Source organism: Callithrix jacchus, chromosome X (genome assembly GCF_049354715.1).
Source record: "Callithrix jacchus isolate 240 chromosome X, calJac240_pri, whole genome shotgun sequence".
NCBI classification, from domain to species: domain Eukaryota; kingdom Metazoa; phylum Chordata; class Mammalia; order Primates; family Cebidae; genus Callithrix; species Callithrix jacchus.
The window spans coordinates 62568445-62585830 of record NC_133524.1 but is presented as its reverse complement, the minus strand read 5'-3'; the positions used below and the strand labels follow the sequence as shown (position 1 = coordinate 62585830).

General features: G+C 40.0%; 2 protein-coding genes across 3 annotated transcripts in view; one reads left to right on the top strand and one right to left on the bottom strand.

Annotated features, from left to right (window-relative positions):
- Positions 1–17386, bottom strand: part of ZC3H12B (zinc finger CCCH-type containing 12B) — a 583808-nt gene that overhangs the window by 7457 nt on the left and 558965 nt on the right. For both annotated transcript variants that reach the window (XM_078362809.1, XM_078362810.1), the window contains 4 exons: positions 10655–11418; positions 2795–2934; positions 1063–1297; positions 312–418 (listed from right to left, as the gene is read on the bottom strand). In XM_078362809.1, the coding sequence (XP_078218935.1) occupies positions 312–418; positions 1063–1297; positions 2795–2934; positions 10655–11262 (1090 nt within the window). In that variant the 5' untranslated portion in view covers positions 11263–11418. The remainder of the gene's footprint in view (positions 1–311; positions 419–1062; positions 1298–2794; positions 2935–10654; positions 11419–17386) is intronic.
- The window catches only part of LAS1L (LAS1 like ribosome biogenesis factor), a 56427-nt gene that overhangs the window by 34656 nt on the left and 4385 nt on the right, over positions 1–17386 (top strand). The window lies entirely within an intron of this gene.

The following is a 17386-nucleotide window of genomic DNA, read 5'->3' as shown; positions in this document are numbered from 1 at the left end:
CACAAGCCATATAGGTTTCTGTATTTCCCTGCTCACAGCAACATAGGCAGGACGTAGGCAGCTAGAGCACATGTGCTATTGTCACAAGTGACAACTAATCTTCCCTTCAATTCTAGCTACCTTTTCCTCATTCAGTTTCTAAGATTTTTCTTTAGTTACCTAACAGTGTACATGAAGACACAAACTTTAACTCATAGACAGTGGACAAACCAGGATTTCCCATTTGAAAGGGAAACCTGGAAGAGAAAAGTGTTCACAGAATCCTTATGTTTTTTGTGGTACAGAACTTAGTTTTGCACATAGGTACTCACCATAAGGACATGGCTGCTTCTTATGCTCAGGAACAATGGGTCTCTTTCTTAAGAAATTTTCAAGGCTTGGGCCATGTCGTCCTAAAGGATCATCTGGAGGCATAAATCTGAAAGGAAGTAAGCAAGAGGTTACTGTATTCCTTTCTGTCCCCTACTCCTTACTAGACATTCAGACTTTTGTGCCTGTACTGCTGTCACAACTTTCTAATTGCCCTCCCTGCCTCGAGTCTATCCTTTGCTAATATAGCAGTTCTTCCCTTTGTTGCCACTTTATCACATAGAAAGGACGATTTTCCCTGTTCATCATTCTTCCGTGAACTATATGTTTGAGCCATGCTGGCATGTCTGCTGGTTCCCCCAATATGCCACCCATTTTCATGCCTTCATAACTTTATTCATGATATCCCCCTCACCTGTCATGCCTATCAGCCCCCTTTCCTCCGTCTATAAACTTGATCTGAAATGTCTCCTCTCAGATGCCTTTTTCTATTACTTCATATAGACAAAGCAACTTTAAGAAACAACTTTTAACTATAGCTCTTACAGCAACACATTGTGGTTGTCTCTTTCGCTCCTCTACTACACTTTGAGCCCCTTAAGGGTTAGTCCTTTTCCTTATTCATCCTTTTATCTCTATGGCAACCAGCAAAATGTATGATACACAATAAGTGTTCGGTAAATGTTTATTAAAATGAAATGAAGTCTATTCCTACTGATAACTTTGATATAGGCCTAGTGGAAAGAAACGCACTTGTCATTCACAAAAGAATACATCAGCAACCGCTCCTCTATAAACTTCTTCCATTCTGGCTTTTCAACTTGAAGGTCTCGGTAGTTATCATTGGACACAATGATGCCATCAGAGTCAAAAGCCAGTTTGACTATGAACCGGTCATCATAGCAGACAACCCTCCTGCCTTGGACTCTTCGGGATGGTGTGAAGACGAGAATCTTTTCTTTCTCCAGTTTTCTTAGAATATCTTGATCTGTCAAAATATGCCACAGAGCAGAAATCATCTTTGGAAATTAACAGTATTACCTCAATATTAAAAATGCAAAAGTTGGTACTGGATGACCATGTTATGTGCCCTTACAGGGAAAGTAGGCCCTGTTCCTGGCTTATGATATCAATTTGGAGTATGACCTTAGGCAAGTCATCTTCCCCTTTGGACTTCTGTCTTCTTTTTGATAAAATGAAGGAACTGAATTCAATGACATCTAAGTTTTAAAAACTGCCAAGAAGAGTGAGAGGGACATTGATATCTTAGCATTCTTGATGCTTGTTTTGTCCTTTTGTCCTTTGGCCAAAGCACCAGCTTTTTGGTTGTTGATTTCTAACGGGGAAGTACTAAGGTGTGTCTGTCAGGAGGAAACTAAAGCATCTCTCCTAGGGACTTACATTTTTGGCTTCTGCCTGAGGGAAGACCAAAACTAGGGTGAAACATCAAGCTATATAGCATCTGAGTGCTGACCCCCTTTCCTTTTGGTCTCCTAATTGCTGAGGCAAAAAAGTTTGCTGACTGGGCTTGAGCAGGGCTAGAATCTATTCTGACTGAGGCTCAAGAGCCTGTTAAGCAGATGGCAAATAGCTTCACACAGCTGAGACAGCCATTCACTGGACTTTCTCATTAGGCATATCCGGCAATAGCTGATGCTCAGAAGACAGTTGTAAATGAATGTAGAGACACTTCTGCCATTAGGACTGCATCATGACTTTTGAGCACCTTAGGCATTTTTGCCTTCCTGGGCCCCTTCCTCTATAAGAAATGTTAAATATTGGCTGGGCATGGTGGCTCATACCTGTTATCCTAGCACTTTGGGAGGCTGAGGCGGGCAGACAGCTTGAGCCCAGGAGTTCAAGACCACCTTGGGCAACACGGCAAAACTCCGTCTCTGCTAAAAATAAAAAATTAGCCAGGCTCAGTGGGACATGCTTGTAGTCCCAGCCAGTCAGGAGGCTGAGGTGGTAGAATCACCTCAGGGAGGTAGAGGCTGCAGTGAGCCATGATCACACCATGGCATTCCAGCCTAAGTGACAGAATGACACCCTGTCTCACAAAAAAGAGAAATAATAAATATTAAAAATTTCATTTTCAATTGCTTTGGTATAAAGCCAAGGATAACCCAGCTAGATACATCATTATACATGCATTGCTATTATATTCAATTTTTTCTTCTGATGTGAGAAGAAAATAAAATTAAGACATTTTCATGGCCCTTAACAATATCATTGGCCCTAGGTACCAGACTTTTGTGTTTTATCTTTTGCTGAATTGAAGTTTTCTTTATTTAACTGTCAGATGCCACAAAATAATGATGGCTTTATTTGGAAATCTTTTCAAATATACACTTAATAAAAATACTTGAAATATACTTAACAACTTTGAAAAATAAATATCTACATTGGAACCATCAATCTCTCCCCAGACTATCTTTCCAGATTTGTCGCTAGATGACAAGAAATGTCTTATTTGACACAGTACCGGAAATTGGTGCATCAGGGCGGGATTGCTCCTTTCTCCATGCAGGCACAAATACAGTAATATCTTTATGGCCTTTATCTAGAAACCAGTCCACAGCAAGTTGTATTCCTCTGCAGGAAAATTCTTCTTTATTCCCATGACTTTAGGAAGACAGAGAATAAGAGGAGAGAAGATTGATAATACGTAGCAAAGAAATACCTGAAGCAGGCTTTTTCTTAGTACCAAGGTATTAATAATAGACTTTTCTTTCTTTTTTTCTTTCTTTTCTTTTCTCCTTCCTTCCTTCCTCTCTTTCTCTCTTTCTTTTTCTTTCTTTTTTTTTGATGGAGTCTCACTTTGTCCCCCAGGCTGGACTGCAGCGGCATGATCTCGGCTCACTACAACCTCTGCCTCCTGGATTCAAATGATTCTCCTGTTTCAACTTCCTGAATAGCTGGGACTACAGGCGCGCACCACCAGGCCTGTCTAATTTTTGTATTTTCAGTAGAGACCGAGTTTTGCCTTGTTGGCCAGACTGGTCTCGAATTCCTGACCACAGGTGATCCGCCTGCCTCAGCTTCCCAAAATGCTAGAATAGCAATTGTGAGCCACTGCGGCCAGCCATGACATTTACATTCTTGATAATGTCAAGTAATATGCTTTTTAAAGAACAAATCAAGTTCTTTTTAATTGTTACAAATTTGCCATTACTATTACAAACTTCATTCAGGGCCATAGATGGTTAGTAATAACTCTCAATTTATTGTAGCCCTGGTAGCTATCTCCTATCACTAGTTCCATTTTCTCTCTTCTCTTTCTGTTTCTGCTACCACTTTCTTTTCAAGGATTGAGATTTTCACAAAAGATAAAAAATATAAAGGTATTACCAAAGCTTTAAAGTTTATATAGAGTATTAATTGGAGATAAGTCTTTTGCTTTTTGTATTTTTTATTTTTTTTAGAGATGGGGTTTCACTGTGTTGGCCAGGCTGGTCTTGAACTCCTGAACTCATGATCCACCCACCACAGCCTCCCAAAGTGCTAGGATTATAAGCATGAGCCACTGCACCCGGCCAGGAGATAAGTCTTAAGCACATATATATTAAGCTTCAAAAATAACATCAACAGTGAAAAAGATATGCACATCAATGCTCGCTGAAAATGCTTATTACATATATCCATTTAATTAAATATAATGCACCAACAAAAATCATATTCATGAAAATTTTAAGATGTAGGAAATGCTCATAATTTTGAAAGAGAAAAGAAAAACTAGAGACTACATATAATGTAATCTCAATTTTGTAGAAGAAAATCTATGTATGAGCTTAGAAAAAATACGAGAAATAAATACATGAAAATATTAATAATTATTGTTGTTCTATATGATCTATTTTCTCTCTCTAATTCCAAAATATCCTCAAAAAATCAAATATTTCTGGCTGGGCATGATGGCTCAGGCCTGTAATCCCAGCACATTGGGAGTCCGAGGTGGGACAATCATTTGAGCCCAGGAATTTGCAACCAGCCTCGGCAACATAGCAAGAATCTATCCTTATTAAAAAGAAAAAAGAAATTCAAGTATTCTTTTTATAACCGGAACATGATATGAAAGAGAAAAAATTCTATCAGAATTACTTGTAGGATTAACATTGTGAAAACTTAAAAAGCCAAACAGAAATCATTTAAACAGAAATTGGACGAGAGAAAATTTGCAGATAAATTGGGAAAAGATGCACTAGATTTGGGCCTAGCGTGGCTGTGAAAATTATACAAAAATTATACAAAACCAGATGATCTCTTAGCATGGTATCTAGTGCTCTAATGTATATATAAATCACACTAAATTATAGTTTGTTAAACAGCGTGGATGGTAACAAATGGGTGTACATGTACCAATTCTACTACAATCAAGTGGCTATTGTCTTTTAGGACTGATGAGAAGAAAAGAATTGTTTTGTGAGAAGGCCAATTAAGGTGATGTGATGAGGCTTCTGGCTTTGGATTCCTTACCTTTTCACCGGCACTAGCTCACTCAACTACTACAGAAATTAACTCCAATATAGTGTTCCTTTTGGATGAATTCATATATAATATCAGGGGCTTCATTAATTCTTGTACTGGAAATCTTCTCACTGCCTTATCACTCTTGGGGCAAATTGCAAAAATTCATTAAATGCTTTTATTAACATTTCCAAGCATATGTTAATCATGTTTAAAGGTCCCTAATGAGTACCATAAAGCAATTATACTACTCAACTGAAAGTTGAAAGCACTTAAGAAACAAAAGGAAAATATATTTAGCTGTCAATATACTCCAAGGCTTAGAGATAACTACCACTGACTCCTAAAAAGTTGAACAATGCGGAAATCATGCAAGGCCACGGTGCTTAAAGGGTTAATATTAGATGAACTCAGCGTGAAACAGTCAGGAAGAGATGTCCAGTTGTGAATCTTCCCACTGCTACAGTGCTGGTAAGCATAAAGAAAAACAGAACTTGGGAAAATTATCAGAATTGCCAATAGAGGGGGGATTTGAAGGAAAGGGATGGAATTTCAGTTGGCTCTGCAGTGTTATGATCTTCTCCCAAACAGTCTAAGTCAGACATAAATATAAGAGTACCATTTGCTGTTAGATACTGCAACTTTATATTTTATACTGCCAAATTGTTTGTTTAAAAAAATATATTTTTTCAGCCAGGCACGGTGGCTCACACCTGTAATCCCAGCGCTTTGGGAGACCGAGGCGGGTGGATTGCTTGAGGTCAGGAGTTCGAGACCAGCCTGGCCAACATGGTGAAACCCCATCTTTAAATATATATATATATTTTCAACCTGGGCAACAGAGTGAGAAATATATATCTGTATATATTTCATGACTAAAAAGGTGATATATAATTATAGTATAAAATGTGGAAAATACATAAAGTATAAAGAAAAAAACTTCAAAATCTGACTGTTTTACTACCATCTAGAGACAAACACTTAATATTTTGATATATTTGTATTCTGAGATTTCCTAACATACTGAGAATTATGTTAATAAAAAAAATAAGATACCTAAAGCATCCCATTAAAATATAATAAAAGTATGTCATTGAAGCATTTCATGAGGCACACCAAATGTCCAATAAGAATCAGAAGGTACTTTCAACATTTATCAAGGTGGCAATGAAGACCTACACAACAGCCAAGTATGCAAAGTTTATTGCCCCCAAAACATTTAAAGAATGAATAATTTTTTTAAAAAGTGGAAAATAAAGTAATGCTTGCAAGTGGCTTGTTTTTGCTTAAACCCATAAAATGTCCTTTTCCGATCTAAAAAAGCTAAAAACCCTAGGACCTGCAAGTCACAGAGTATCTTGGTGACACTACAGCTCACTTGGTCTTGTAAACTGGCTTAGGAACCCATCATGATCCAGGTTCCCAAGCCAAATTCAGCTTAGCAGAGAGGTCACTGGCCCCTCGCTGTGCAACTGCTTTCTCTAGGGTTCAAATGTTTGGGCTTCTCCTAGACTTAACAAGAATATGGTTACATTTACATTTCAAAGCCTTAATTCCTCTGAAATGGATTTCTCCTCCCAAAGGAGACAGCTCTCAGAATGAATGTACCCTTTAGGATAATCAGTATGTGGACCACAGGTACACTACTACTGCAAATTTTAACCAAATGCTGCTAATGGCAAACAAAGCATTGTATTTTTAGTAGAGATGGGGTTTGCCTTGTTGGCCAGGCTAGTCTTGAACTCCTGACCTCAAATGACCCTCCTGCCTAGGCTTTCCAAAGTGCTGGGATTACAGAGGTGAGGCACCAGACCTGGCCCATACTTTTATTTTATTTTTGGAGACAGGGTCTCTCTCCGTCACCCAGGTTGGGTGCAGTGGCATGATCCTGGTTCACTACAGCCTCAATTTCCCTGGGCTCAAGTGATTCTCCTCCCTCACCTTCCCAAGTAGCTGGGACAAGAGGCACACACCACCATGCCGGGTACTTTTAGTAGAGATGGGTTTTCGTCATGTTGCCCAAGATGGTCTTGAACTCCTGGGCTCAAGCAGTCTGCCTGCCTTTGGCCTCCCAAAGTGCTAGGATTACTGATGTGAACCACTGTGCCTGACCAGCATCATAATTTTAATGCAGGCTCATCCAACAGGCTGAGAAACAACAGACATTAACGTGTAGTTCATCTAAGAAAAATACCAATCTCACCATAAACTTACAGCTAACTAATGAGGAAGACAAACCAAATTTAGATTAACTGTAATAATAAATCCATAAGTAGAGTATAGTGCTGAACTTTGAGCATGTGAAATGTGATTGCAGAATAAATGGGACTCATCAGTAATTTACTACTCAGACAAAAAAGAAGATGCTAACAAGGACTCAACTGGTAATTTTTTTTAAATCACGTGGTCTACTCTGCACTATTTTAATATGCTCTTAATAATAAGGTTGCATGCTATTGTTTTTTGCTTTATTTAAATCATGCAAGATGCCATTAATTTAGTGAAGTAACTTGTACAGGAGATAAAAGTTGATTTTCCTGTCAGTATAATAGTTTGCTACTGACATAGACCAGATATGTTGAAACTAATTATCCAAGTGTTTAATCTCTGCATTATTCCTTAAAAAGCAAAAGAGTGTCCTTCATGATCAGCAATTCTTGAATAGAAGTCCAGAGAGAAGAAAGTTATGCATTACCATGAAGCCAAAATCCCCAAGTTAGGCTCTTGTCATCCTCAACTCCGAAACACAAAACCAGACCAGACTGAAAAATAAAAGGGTAGGCCTTGGGAAACATGTCCAATCTAGGGTATTTCAGGTGGTCTGGTTTGGTGACGAATTGAGTTGGGCACATCCCAAACTTCTTCCACTCAAGAATCACTCTTTCTTATGCCTGTTCGGAGGGCAGCAGAGATACCTCTGGGCTTTGGAACACAGGCGTCATCCTTTGCTTTTCACTGGCCCACTGCATCATTCTGATTGCTGTAATATTGTGTGCAGGCCATTTTACTTTCTTGTTACTGTGCTTTTGGTTTCCCCTCATTAAAACAAAGGAGTTATCTAGCCTGGTTTACTCTTATGATGATTATGCTGTCGTAGTTTAAAAACTTTGAAAAAGGAAATCTGTAAATGTATTCTCTGCTACTAGCAAATATGCCAAATATTCTTTTTTCTTTTCTTTTTTTATATATAGGGTCTCACTCCATCACTCAGTCTGGAGGGCATTGGTGAGATCACTGCTCGCTGTAGCCTTGACCTCCCGGGCTCAAGAGATCTTCCCACCTCAGCCTCCTGAGTAGCTGGAACTTCAGGCATGTGCCACTATGCCCAGATAGTTTTTTATATTTTTCATAGAGACAGGATTTCACCATGTTGCCCAAGCTGGTCTTGAACTCCTGGGCTCAAGCAATCCTCCCACCTTGGCCTCCCAGTGTGCTGGGTTATAGGTGTGAGCCACTGTGCCTGGCCCAAATATTCTTAATGACATGAATAGCCACATAATACTGTGTGATATTGTGAAAAGAGAATTGGGGTCAGGTTAGTGTTTTAATCTAAGTTTTGTAACCTTGGGTAACCTTGGGTAGTTACTCAAATTCTCTGAACCTGAATCTCTTCACCTGCAAAAATGAATCAAATTAGTTTATTCTTATAGGGTTTCCAATGGGGATTAATTCACAAATATGAAAGAACCTGGCACAGAATCTGTATTCATAAATGTTAGTTTGTTTCATTTCATTCATTTGAAGTCAGAGGACTTAAGTTTAAGTTGTCACTTTACTACTTACTAGCTATGTAAACTCAAGGAAGTTACTTAACTTTGCTGAGCTTTATTTTTTCATCTGTAAGATAAAGTTGCTGTGAGGATTAAACAGGACTATATACTAAAATGTACTTCCAGGTAGCCTGCTAAGCATTTCCTGTATACAGCAATGGTATGGTTCATGACTTTCTACGATCCCCACTGTCTCATGTCTCTGTGGGAGTACCCAATCACGCAATGATGGACTCAGGAGGAAATAGGATGCTGATTACTGGGTTTTTTTCAACCAAGGCAGGATAACAATTCATTTGAGAAATAGAAGGAGGGATTCCTATGGCTCTCTGACACAAAATTTAAAAACGATATGAGAGACTATGGACTAAATTATGAAGGCACTGTAGGTACTATGCTAGTCTCCCACTGCTGCTATAACAAATTACCACACATTTAATGACGTAAAATAGCACCAATTTATTCTCTTACAAGTTCAAGAGGTCAGAAATCTAAAATCAAGGTGTTAGCAAAGCTGTGTTCTTTCTGCAAGCTTAAGGAGAGAATCTGTTTCCTTCCCCTTTTCAGCTTTCTAGAGGCCACCCATCCTCTTTTTTGTTGTTTGTTTCTGAAACAGTCCAATGGGTCAGAAAAACCACCCACATTCTTTGGTTCATAGTCTCTTTCTTATGTCACTCCAGCTTCTTATTTCTGCCATTGCATCTTCTTCTCCCTGTTCTGATCTTGCTGCCTCCCTCTAATAATGACTCTTAGGATTACATTAGGCCCACCTTGATAATCCAGGGTAATCTTTCCCATCTCAAGAACCTTAATAACATCTGCAAAGTCCCTTTTACCATATGAGATAATGTGTTCAGGGCTTCCAGGGATTAAAATGTGGGCATCTCTAGGGGGCTATCATTCAGCCTACCACAGATATTGTAGCTCAGAGGTCATCATTGGAATCAGAAAAATTAAGAGTGTCTTTATGAAGGTGGTGCATTTTCAAGGCTACGAAGATAAAAAGGAGGCCACTTCTAAATTGGGAAATTACATGAACACAGGTAGTGGGAATAGAAATCAGCATAATTTACATAAAGATCATTAAAGAGAGAGATGTAAATGCCATAAGCATGAGAGATGCAATTAAATGGGAGGAGGGAAAGGCCAGATCACAAAGAGCCTTAAAGCCAGGGAAAAGGATAAAAATTCAGTATAATAACAGTTGAGAGTTACTGAAAGTTCCTAAGTAAACCCCAAAGTGACTTTATAAAAGCAGCGTTTTCAGGATGATTAGTCTAGGGGTGGGACAGCTGACCCCAAAAGGAACAAAGCTGAATGGCTACGTCTCCTTTGAAGCATCATCACTGTTGTTGAAGCTGCCTTCCGAACACCTGAACGCACATTGGCAGCACCTTGAGTGGAGATAGAAAAGGCAAGGGCAGGATAATTTTAGTTTCTGGTCACCTTCAGAAACACAAGCCACACGGTGGCTCACGCCTATAATCTCAGCACTTTGGGAGGCCGAGGTGGGTGGATCACGAGGTCAAGAGATCGAGATCATGCTAGTCAACATGGTGAAACCCCGTCTCTACTAAAAATACAAAAAATTAGCTGGGCATGGTGGTGCGCCCCTGTAGTCCCAGCTACTCAGGAGGCTGAGGCAGGAGAATTGCTTGAACCCAGGAGGCGGAGGTTGCAGTGAGCTGAGATCGCACTCTTGCACTCCAGCCTGAGTAACAAGAGCGAAACTCCGTCTCAAAAAAAAAAAAAAAAGAAACACAAGCCACAGTCACTAACCATGTACCTCTTTTTTTTTTTTTTTTTTTTAAATTTTTTATTGGATTATAGGTTTTGGGGTACATGAGCAGAGCATGAAGACAGTTGCGTAGGTACACACATGGCAGTGTGCTTTGCTTTTCTTCTCCCCTTCACCCACATTTGGCATTTCTCCCCAGGCTATCCCTCCCCACCTCCCCCTCCCACTGGCCCTCCCCTTTTCCCCCCAATAGACCCCAGTGTTTAGTACTCCCCTTTCTGTGTCCATGTGTTCTCATTTCCAAAGGAAGAAAATTTTTATGAGCTCAGGGCAGTTTTTTAAAAAGAGAGAAAAAACATACCAGGCTTACCTCATTGCCACATTACTTCCATCAATGACAACTGGCCTCAAATTGTCACTGTTGTCTATTTCATCTTCAAGAGACAATTCAGGACTTGCAATCTCTCTAGAGCTGGGCCCACGAGGCACTAACAGACTCAAGTTGATCTGCCCTTCTGAATCACCTTTGTTCCCAAGTCTGACAAGCTCTGCCAATACATCATTAATAAGTGATTCTGGTCCCAGCTTGTTTAGCACTGATTGAATCTGTTCCTCTGCATAGCCTAGCTTTAGAGCAAACTCCACCTTAGCTTGGTATTCCTTCTCCAAGTCAAGTTTACCATCCTGTAAAATGCTGCTCTGGGAGAAGCTTGGATGATCTAGGCAGGGTGATCGACAGAGCTGGCGGTGTGGCTTGGAGGGCATCTCCTTTTTCTTCAACTGACCATCCCTAGGGTGGCAGCTCTTGCTGTTGTCAATACTCTTAAGGCTTATCTGTTCAGGGTCACTCTCAGAGCTCATCCACTCTTCAGAATCAGCATTGCCCTGCTCTGTGCTGTTCTGTTTAGGCTGCTGCTTCTCTTCCTTGGAGGCACTCTTCTCCATTTTTGGTGTCTCTACCTCAGCTGTGGCCGTCATCCCGTTCAGTGGGTCTTCTGAGGTCTAATCAGTTCTTTTTCTTTTTAGCCTGCTTGGAATCCACATGGAGTGGCATGCTTTTGTGGTAAAATGTCGTGATAGTGATGGTGGAAGAGTTAGCCTGTTTGGTTTGGTATGTTCAGATGTTACCAGTCCCTATAAATAAACACATATACCACATCATGTTTAGTAAAGTTTAGGAAAATAATTTTAGAATTCAGAGGTTTCTTCTTAAGAAACTACAGGTTTTTGGCATTTGATTTTTCTGCTTACAATGATGGGACTCAACTTACATTAAAGAGTCCCTAATTCTATAATAATTCTAGACATAGGGCCGGGCACGGTGGCTCAAGCCTGTAATCCCAGCATTTTGGGAGGCTGAGTCAGGTGGATCACGAGGTTAAGAGATCGAGACCATCCTGGTCAACATGGTGAAACCGCGTCTATACTAAAAATACAAAAAATTAGCTGGGCATGGTGGTGCGTGCCTGTAATCCTAGTTACTCAGGAGGCTGAGGCAGGAGAATTGCCTGAACCCTGGAGGTGGAGGTTGCAGTGAGCCCAGATTGCACCATTGCACTCCAGCCTGGGTAACAAGAGTGAAACTCCATCTCAAAAAAAAAAAAAAAAAAACCAAAAAAATAAAATAATTCTAGACATAAAAATTTCAGTGATGGTAATAATGCTGTTATTTACTCCCGATATACACAAAAAGCAACAGCTAAAGTTATCTGCTTATCACAACAATTTTGAGAAAGAGAAACATCACATTTCAACAAGATGCAATTATATATATATAATACATATGTTTCCTTGGAAAGAATGTCTCTCTCTCTCTCTCCATATATATATATTTCCTTGGAAAGACTCTCTTTCTTCCTTTCTGCCAGGAAACATTTCCAGATCCCATACCACATCCTTCTTGCTAAGGCTAAAATCCACTCCTGAAGAGCACATGTTCTCCTGCGTTACCCTTTGCAAAATATCAGGAACCTCATTTACTAAGGAGACTAGAAAAACATTAAAATTGCTCAGACAACTGAAGCAGGCTGTAAGGGTAATAAACAGAGAGGTATGTTTCAGATAAGAAAGGGTATGTATGTGTACTTTCCTGAATGTGTCTGAAGTCCCTTTTTTAATTGTAATTGATAAAGAAAAGGAGAAAAGGAGAAAAAGCAACTCAACTTGCAAGAGAAACTAGAACACAATAAGAAGAGTATTAATTACAGGAGAGAATTAGGGACAATTATATTTCTAAACTCCTTCTCTAACCTACCTCATCTGTCCCAGCAGGTTTCAGTTCTAACCTGGCCTGTGTGTCCTTTTCTTTGAGCCTCAATTTCCTCATATGTAAAATGAGGATATTGACAGCTACCTTACAGGGTAATTGTAAGGATTGCATAATATATATTAGGAAAGTGCTTAGAAAAGTGAAGATAACACAGTAGGGTCTCAATATACTTAAAGGGGGTAATGATACCACCATGGATTTGGTTTTATTTTTTAAAGAAAACTGACAGTGAGGTAAGGCTATGGACCTGTGAGCACTGATGAGCACTTCAGGCAGAAGCTGTGCTGACTCATCTAAAAATAGGCTACTGACTGGGCACCATGGCTCATGCCTGTAATCCTGGCACTTTGGGCCGAGGCAGGTGGATCACTTGAGGTCAGGAGTTCAAGACCAGCCTGGCCAACAAGGCGAAACCCCTCTCTACTTAAAATACAAAAATTAGCTGGGTGTGGTGGCTGGTGCCTGTAATCTCAGCTACTCAGGAGGCTGAGGCAGGAAAATCGCTTGAACCTGGGAGGTGGAGGTTGCAGTGAGGTGAGATCACAGCACTGCACTCCAGCATGGATGACAGAGTGAGACTCTGTCTCAAAATAAATAAATAATTAAATAACAGGCTACTTATGTGACCAGTATGCCAGAGATTTCTAGTTACATCTCAGTTCTGTGTGTGTGTGTGTGTGTGTGTGTGTGAGAGAGAGAGAGAGAGAGAGAGAGAGAGAGAGTTTCCCTCTTGTTGCCCAGCTCTTGTTGCCCAGGTTGTAGTACAGTGGTGTGATCTCGGCTCACACTGAGTTCAAGCAATTCTCCTGCCTCAGCCTCTCAAGTAGCCGGGACTACAGGCATTCACCACCATGCCCGGCTAATTTTGTATTTTTAGTAGAGACGAGGTTTCACCATGTTGGCCAGACTGGTCTCGAACTCTTGACCTCAGGTGATCCACCCACCTCAGCCTCTCAAAGTGCTGGGATTACAGGCATGAGCCACCACACCCTGCCTCAATTCTGTTTCTACAAACAAGAAAAACCTCTAATGGTTTGAAGAATGCTATGAATAACTGTATGCTTACTTTAGGAGTCACATTTGGAAACAGAGCCAAACATAACATCTCAGAAACGACATTCAAGCAGCATATAACGACCCCTGGAATGATTAAATTACCACTTACGACATTAAAAATTTCCCTCAGTGAATTAGTCAACCCAAAGACACCCATTTTCTTATAAGTTCCACGTTTACTATCTGACTTACAGTTTATTTTCTTTGAAATAATTCCTAGTGTATACAGGATATTGAAATATTTCCCCTAGATTTATTCAAAGCTTCAAAGTCACTTAAAACCAACTGTTTATGGCCAAGTGCAGTGGTTCATGCCTGTAATCCCAGAACGTTGGGAGACCGAGGCATGTAGATCATGAGGTCAGGAGTTCAAGACCAGCCGGACCAACATGGTGAAACCCCGTCTCTACTAAAAATACAAAAATTAGCCATGCATGGTGGCACACACCTGTAATCTCAGCTACTCAGGAGGCTGAGGAGAGGAGAATCACTTGAACCCAGGAGGTGGAGGTTGCAGTGAGCCGAGATTGTGCCATTGCACTCTAGCCTGGGAGACAGGGCGAGACTCTGTTTCAAAACAAAAACAAAAAACAAACAAAAAACTGGCTGGGTGCGGTGGCTCATGCCTGTAATCCCCGCATTTTTGGAAGGCCAAGGTGGGTGGATCACGAGGTAAAGAGTTTGAGACCAGCTTGGCCAGCATGGTGAAACCCCATCTCTACTAAAAATACAAAAAATTAGCCAGGTGTGGTGGCGTGTGCCTGTAGTCCTAGCTACTTAGGAGGCTGAGGCAGGAGAATTGCTTAAACTCAAGAGGAGCAGGTTAGAGTGAGCCGAGATCCAAGCGCTGTACTCCAGCCTGGGCGACAGAGCAATATTCTGTCTTGAAAACAAAACAAAACAAAACAAAACCCCTAACTGTTTAATGTATATTTTTTTGGCAAATGAGAGGTACCTGTAAAAGATAAGTTTAGCTAGTGGACCATAGAATGTTTATTTCATAATATCAAATATTTAGTTCTGTCCAAATTGTTATTGGTATATATACTTTCACCATGCTTAGGTAGACATATAATAGCAAATTTAAATTCAGGGAAAATCTCACAAACATAGGAAACCCTCATTGAAATTACTTGTTATTATTGTGGAAGTTTCCTACTCAGTAATCCAAAGTAGAAGGGAAATAGCTTAGCAGAAATAAACCTGGATTTCTCTTTCAAAACCTAAAGCAAGAATATCTTAAGAAAAATGTTGATGATATTTTCTAAAACCTGTGTAAGTGTGAAGGTGTCATGTGTTTGTCTATATGCATGTGTCTCTTTTATAATGCAAACCTTCTTGGGTCAAGATAGCAAGAATGTATTTTTATTCAAAAGAACAGTCCCCGAGTGCCAGAAATTGTGCTAAGCCCCAGAGTTAGAAAGAGAAACCAGAACTAAGCCTGTCCTTAAAGAACTCAACCAACTAGGCCGGGCACGGTGGCTCAAGCCTGTAATCCCAGCACTTTGGGAGGCCGAGGTGGGTGGATCACAAGGTCAAGAGATCGAGACCATCCTGGTCAAGGTGGTGAAACCCCGTCTCTACTAAAAACACAAAAAATTAGCTGGGCAAGGTGGCGTGTGCCTGTAATCCCAGCTACTTGGGAGGCTGAAGCAGGAGAATTGCCTGAACCCAGGAGGCAGAGGTTGCGGTGAGCCGAGATCGTGCCATTGCACACTCCAGCCCGGGTAAGGAGCGAAACTCTGTCTCAAAAAAAAAAAAAGAACTCAACCAACTAATAAAAAGTTGGCTAGAAGTGACACTAGAAAGTGCTGAAATGTACTTCTATAGAGGATGAACATTTCAATTACAGTTAAGAACATTTCAATTAAGCTGGGATACTTTTGTGAATGAAGGGAGTGTTTACTGATAGTTATGCACGAACAATAGGCATAAATTGGGGATGTCCCAGGTAAACCTGGGTATATGATTGGTCACCCAGGTTGCTTGCAAATTTCCATTGACATACAGAAGAGGAAATACTCAACTCTTGTCAGTAGAGTGGGAGGTAGGTGTGGTGGTTGAAGAGATTAGGAAAGAATTCAAGAAGCATATAATATGTAGTCATCTGCTGACATTACTTTATTAATTAATTCATTCCAAAATATTTATTTAGTGCCAACTATGCACCACGCAACATGTTAGAGGCTGAGGATGTAAAATAAGATGAGGACTCTAATCTCAAGGAGCTTATAACAATGTGGTGAGGAATGGGGAGACAGACAATAATCAAATAATCATGTAATTCATAATTATAAACTGGGTAAATGATTAAGCATTAAAAAGTATAGGGAGCTATGAGTTGAGCCTTAAAGGAAAGAGTTAAAATTTGCTGGGCAGGGAAGAGTTTTTCAAATTACAAGTATATGAAGATTAATATGATACAGTGCCTTAGTCAACACCTCATGCCTAATATTATTGGCAAGGAGTGATAAATGAAAGCATTGAAGATGGTGAAAGCAAATAGTCACATTTGCTCAAAAAAGGAAGGTGAGTGGGGAGAAAAGTTTCAAAGATGATGTTTTAGCTTATGACATGTGTTGAAAGGAGTTGTTGGCTGGGCACGGTGGTTCATGTCTATAATCTCAGCGCTTTGGAAGGCCAAGGCAGGAGGATCGCTTGAACCCAGGATTTGAGACCAGCCTGGGCAACATGTGCTGAAACCTCATCTCTACAAAAAATACAAAAATTAGTCAGGCATGGTGGTGTAGGCCTGTAGTCCCAGCTACTCTGGAGGCTGAGGTGGGAGAATGGCTTGAGCCCTGGAGGCAGAGGTTGCAATAAGCAAAGAGGGCATCACTGCACTCCAGCCTGGGTGACAGAGCCAGACCCTGTCTTAAAAATGACAACAAAAAAATAGAGTCGTTATCTTTTATTGTTACTGTTTGAAAAAATCCACAGACGAATGCTTTAAAGACTGGCATACTTTGGAAAATCACATTACTCAGATGAAATTATAGAACTGGATGTAATTTGTTTTAAGAAACTAAGAGGTTTGTCACCAGATAGCCACGTGTTGAAGATTCAGAGTTTGCCTATAACTTGTTTAAGAATATGATTAAGCAAATGATTGCAAACTTGCATCCGAATTTTAAAAAAGCAGAGAAACATATACAGCCAAAATCTGCTACAAGTGACCTCAAGGAGGAATTTCCACCAAGAAAAAAAGATCAAAGTCTTCTACTTTCTTCTCTCTCCCACTAATATTTTTATTATGAAATACAATTTATTCTGTTTGCATTTGCACAGAGAAATTTTCCAAGATTAGTCTCAGGTTCTTCTATAAACTTTACTTCATCTTTTCCAGAATCTGCCAAATGACATCCTAGATAGAGACAGAAACATCTGGCCATTTCCACCAAGTCAAAACTTTGGAAATGTTCAAGAAAGCCCATTAACCACATAGAACAGATTTACCCAGCAGTAATCATGTCAATAATAAAATAATAAATTCTCAATTATCTGCAGGTGACCAAGCCGCTTGTTATTGAGTTTTGTGAATGCATGCTTTGATAGAGACTATGGGATACCTACTAAGACAGCTGCTCTTCCCATCGACTTCTAGCAATTTTGTTTTTCATAAAAGATATCCTTAAAGAAAATATACATATCAAAAATTATCTGCTGTGTAGGATTTCTGGTGGGGCCCAAATAATTGAGAAATGACTATAGTTCAATCATCATAAGAATACTAAGCTTGCCGGGCCTGGTGGCTCAAGCCTGTAATCCCAGCACTTT